At 41.7% G+C, this 5,120-nt stretch overlaps 1 protein-coding gene across 2 annotated transcripts in view; it reads right to left on the bottom strand.

Moving 5' to 3' along the window:
- Positions 1-340: 340 nt before the first annotated feature.
- The window catches only part of LOC101856013 (E3 ubiquitin-protein ligase TRIM37), a 70,275-nt gene continuing 65,495 nt past the window's right edge, over positions 341-5,120 (bottom strand). For both annotated transcript variants that reach the window (XM_005095356.3, XM_035968975.1), the window contains exons 24-26: positions 4,780-4,877; positions 2,328-2,790; positions 341-763 (exon numbers count right to left, since the gene is read on the bottom strand). In XM_005095356.3, coding sequence (XP_005095413.1) covers positions 730-763; positions 2,328-2,790; positions 4,780-4,877 — 595 coding nt within the window. In that variant the 3' untranslated portion in view covers positions 341-729. The remainder of the gene's footprint in view (positions 764-2,327; positions 2,791-4,779; positions 4,878-5,120) is intronic.

The raw sequence follows: 5,120 nt of genomic DNA, 5'->3' as shown, positions 1-5,120 counted from the left end.
AATCAGTTTCACAACCTTCCATCTTGACATTATTACACAGCCTTGGCTTACTTGACCTCATCAGTGACATACAGCATGAAAACCAGCAATTCACAGTTTCTGTACACGTTTACCAGTTTTCAACCTTCATCACTTGAGATGATGTCAGCACTTCTCCATCATAATACTGGAAAGCAGCAACCTTATTTGCTCATATCATTAGAGAGTCCATACAATGCCCACTTTTGGTGCAGGTCAAGATTTCTGGAAACCCCCCAAATCTGGATTAGCCCGCTTGTCCTTAAAAGCGACTTATTATAAGACAATCACCTGTACAAATGACCACTTCTCATTTCTTCCCTTATGTATTTTTTTTTTTACATTATAATGGCATTGTGTAAGACTGCCACCAGACTAAGACGACCACTTTTCTCCTCGGCGTTGGGTGGTCATCTTAGACAGCTTCGATTGTACTTCAGCTTCATGCACTTGTTTCCCAGAGATTCTTTGTAGACATTCGTTGAAGGAGAAAACAGCAGCTACACAGTGCAGACCTGTAGTTTCTGTATTGTGTGGAGGATATGTTTTCCAAGCAGCTAAAAACACAGATTCTACACACAGACACACACGCACACACACCCACGCACACACATACACACACACACACACACACATACACCCACACACACAGTTCTCGGAGCATGCGTGAGAATCCTTCCATCCCAACTGCCTGTTTTTCAACTCCAGTCTCTAGACAACGGAGGCGTCATCTGGGCTCTCTGACCTGCAGAGCAAAACATACAGTAAACAGTTTAGTTTAGTTGTAAGAGTTTTATGGCACTTGCGATACAATAAGGTCAAATATGTGCCGAAAATTAGAGGTGTTACAAGAGAGTTACAAAACACAAAAAAATAAAGGAAAGATAAGGATGATAGATGTTTGACAAGAAAGAAGGAGCAAACTACACCAAAGCACCCGCCAACCACCCACGTAAGTTATAGAATTTAGTTAAGTTTTAGTAAAAGTTTTATGGGACTTGCAACACAATAAGGTTATAAAAGTGTGACAGATTAGAGATGTTTTGTTATAGTAGAGGTTTTACGGCGCTCGCACCTGCATAAGGTCATATGAGCGCCAGAAGATTAGAGGTGTTACAAGAGAGTAACAAATATAAAAAAGAAGGAAGGGAGATAAGGACGATAGATGTTTGATAGGAAAACCACACCAGAGCACCCGGCAACCACCCACACAGATTAGAGAGGTGTTCCAAAAGAGTAAAAAAACACCAAAAAAAAGAAGGCAGAGAGATAAAGGATGCCAGATGTTTGATGGGAAAGAAGGAGCAAACAACACCACAGCATCCGCCAACCATCCACAAATAGCACATACGTTAAAACAGCAAGAGCTGATAAATGTGCAAAAATATGCACTCTCACGCAAATAACACCTTGAAACATCAACAAACATAATGGGTTATGAACCTACAAGCGTGCTCACACATACAAAAAGACATTTGATAAAATAAACACACTTGACAAATAGTTACTCATAAACTTAAACAATCATGCACTCTTGAACACATACCCAAGGCTTGCAGTTAGCTCAGTCGGCAATACAACAAACTACTGAATGGGTGGCAAGACAACCAAATCCATTCTGAATCTACACAGGTTCCAATCCATCCAATTAAGCTATAAAAATAATGCTATGAAGGTCTCTCCTCTCAAATTTTTATATGTGAGGCATTGTGGTGAAATCAGGAGCTCATTAAAATAATGAAATAAAAAAAACTAGAATTTTTCTGACTGAGGCACTTAAAAAAAATAATCTTTTTTTGGCTCAGCACCTTTATTGTCCTTTTAAAAAGATATTTCTGTGTGGATTTTACAGAAAAATGTTCATCAAAGGTGCAAAAATTAAAAATATGCAGTTTTCAAGGATCCCACATCCCACACCAGGCGAGCCCCACCATCGTCAATAACAAACATCTTGACTTCCTATTCCAGACCTATGAGAATTTTTTTAAAACAGAAAAAGACAAATACACAAGCTTCAAGATCATACCAATAACTCCGCATGTACAAAAATTGACGAGCACTTAATTCCAACATGTTGGGACACAAATGCCTTTCGTGGGATGAGAATTAAAACTCACGCAAAAACCAACATTCAAAAGAAAAAAAACAACTCGTACACACCAACATAGAAAAGCACCCCACCCCACCTCCTCCCAACACACACAAAAACACACATCCACCTACATACGACCCCCACCCCCACCCCAAACACTAATTTTCCCACAATGACACACACACCTATCCACACACACACACACACACTCTCTCACCTGTCTTCACTGGACGTCTGACTACTAAACTCCACCAGAGGATTCGAACCCCCGGATCCACCCGACGCCACCATTCCAGTGCCGCCGCTCTCGCTGTTGTTGCTGTTGTTGTTGTTGCTGCTGACGTTGATGCTGATGTTGTTGCCCGTGCTGAGATTCCCACAGTAGCCAATCACCACAGATTCCCCGGGCGACACGACAAACGAGTGCGTTGGGACAGTAGCAGCTGCCCCAGCATTAGCAGTTACGGTACCGTCATCAACGCTAGAAGCTGACGGTGGTGAGTTACTACCAGCACCGCCACCGCCGCTCAAAGGATTGGAGGCATAGGGGAGGTTGTTAGTCCCAGAGCCCGAGTTCTGCGGGGTGGGCAGAGGTTTGGGCACCGACCCCGGTATCTTCTCTTTGTCCTTTTTATCCTCTTTGTTGTGTTTCAAGAAGTTAAAGGCCCACGTCTGGAGGTCTGGGGAGGAGAGGAGGAGATGCATTGAGGGGTTAGGGTCAACAGAGAGTGTGATGCCATTGTGTAAGTGTGTGTGCATTTGTGTGTGTGTGTGTTAGTCAGAGTATGTTTGATTGTTTATGTGAGTGTGCTTGTGAGAGTGTGTGTGAGCGTCTGTGTGTTTGTGTGTGTGTGTGTGAGTTGTGTGTGAGTTGTGTGTGCGTGTGAGTTGTGTGTGCGTGTGAGTTGTGTGTGTGTGGCCACCTGAGTGTGTTTTGTTTTTTTTGGTAAGTGTTTTACGGCGCTCAAATGCATAAGGTCATATGAGCGCGCGGGACACATTAAACATTTCTAGCAAGTAGGAAATTTTGAATTTTGCCTGAGTAGCGGCTTAAGCCTACTATTATCGATTTGGGACCACCAAGGGATCTTGCATATTGGATCTCCGAGATTTTTCACCCTTATCCGAGAAGGCTAGGGGCGGATCTTACCTACCATAAAATCAGGGGAGTGGCTGAAAGACAGCAGTAACAAAGAGCCCAGTAGTAGCAGTAGAAAGGCTGCAGAAAGAATAAGGAGCCCAGAGAAGGGGACAAAAGAGGAGAGGGGCTGGGGGCAGAAAGTGGAGACGAAAGCAGACAATAGAGCATTGTTAGAGAGCAGGAAAGGCTGTGAAAGGAGAAAGTTTAAGAGAAGAAAATTTTCCATTGCTATCTGGATTCGAACCCAAGTCCAATTGAATGAGAGGCGAACACCTTAATGCTCATATGACATTATGCAGTTGTGAGAGCCGTAAAACTCTTACAAAAACAAACAAAACCTCAAGACCACGAGAGAGCCCCCCCCTCCCCCCCCAGAGTGTGTGATGGAGTGCAAGGGAGCCTGCGAGTGTGTGCGGGTGAAGATTTCAAATCAAGGGATCATCGGTCAGGGACAGGCTTGAGGAGAAAGGGGACTTTTAATGACGCCATTGGCATAATTTAGAGCATTTAAGAGGCAGGCAAGAGAGGGATACAACATCCCAGTAGGAAAAACTAAATATACTCGATAGAACTTCTTTAAAACTCACAATTATCACCACTGTTGTTAATATCAGATTTGTTATAATTATTATACTTACCATACTGCCGTAAGCTGACAAAACGCCTTTTTTTCTTCAAAGCAGTTTCAAGAAAAAGAGGTTATTTGTCAGCGTATTCATTTAAAAATAGACATTCCGAAATTTGAATTTGAATTCATTAAAAAACCAGTCAGTTTCCATTTGATTTTTTTCACACAAGAAGGGTTACTGATCAGGCTTTCGGTTTGGCATTAAAAAAATTTGTGCGCCAAAATTAAAAAAGGAGTTTTGTCATCTTACAGAAGCATAGTAATATTTTCATTGTTATTTCTGTCATCGTTGTTATCATTAAGTATCACTACATTACTATCATTATCAATAAAAATAATTGCATTAGTCATCATTGTTATTATTTATAATATTATTAATGTTATCATCATGATAATCAATATTGTTATGATATTATTATTATTATTATTGTCATTATTATCACTTTTGCTACAGCAGCTATTATTATAAATACCATCATTAATATTATGATTATCATCATCATTGTTGTCATCATTATAAAGATAATTATTGTTATAATTAAGATGGAGGGGGGGGGGGAGGGGGCGGGAAAAATGACAATGGCCATCTATATTCATCTCACGGGGAAAAAGTTGTCTTGGTCATTTACAATGGCAGTAAAAGTTACAAAGGTCAGGTGCACTTATGCATACACACCACAAGACAGGACATTAGTAAATACATGTCTCATGTGTAGAGGCAACCTGCTCCATCATAAAATATTCTCTCTCTCTCCCTCCCTCTTCCTCTCTCTCTCTCTCCCTCCCCCCCTCCCTCCCCCTCTTTCTCTCTCTCTCTCTCTCTCTCTCTCTCTCTCTCTCTCTCTCTCTCTCTCTCTCTCTCTCTCTCTCTCTCTCTCTCCGTTTCATTTGAGGACTCACTGTTGTCTTTCTTGGACGAGGCACAGCAGCTATGTTTGGGAGACTTCTCCTTGCCCTCTCTCTTCCGTGACTTACGCTCTGACTCTGGCTCGGCTTTTCTGTGACACAAGTTGGTGTGAAAAAAATCCCTTTTTAGTAAGCATTTTTTTTTTTATAGCACTTGTAACACACAATAGCAAGGAAACTGCACAGCTTCGTAAATGGATGCCTACGAAGGATAGAAGGGATCAAGTGGTACGATAGAGTCACTAATGCTCAACTGTGGGAGAGAACAAGCCAAAGGCCAGTAAAGGAAGACATACAGGTGAAGAAATGGAAATGGATTGGACACACCCTGAGGA

The sequence above is a fragment of the Aplysia californica genome, unplaced genomic scaffold (assembly GCF_000002075.1).
Source record: "Aplysia californica isolate F4 #8 unplaced genomic scaffold, AplCal3.0 scaffold00102, whole genome shotgun sequence".
Lineage (NCBI taxonomy): Eukaryota > Metazoa > Mollusca > Gastropoda > Aplysiida > Aplysiidae > Aplysia > Aplysia californica.
This window is presented reverse-complemented; position numbering and strand designations above follow the sequence as displayed.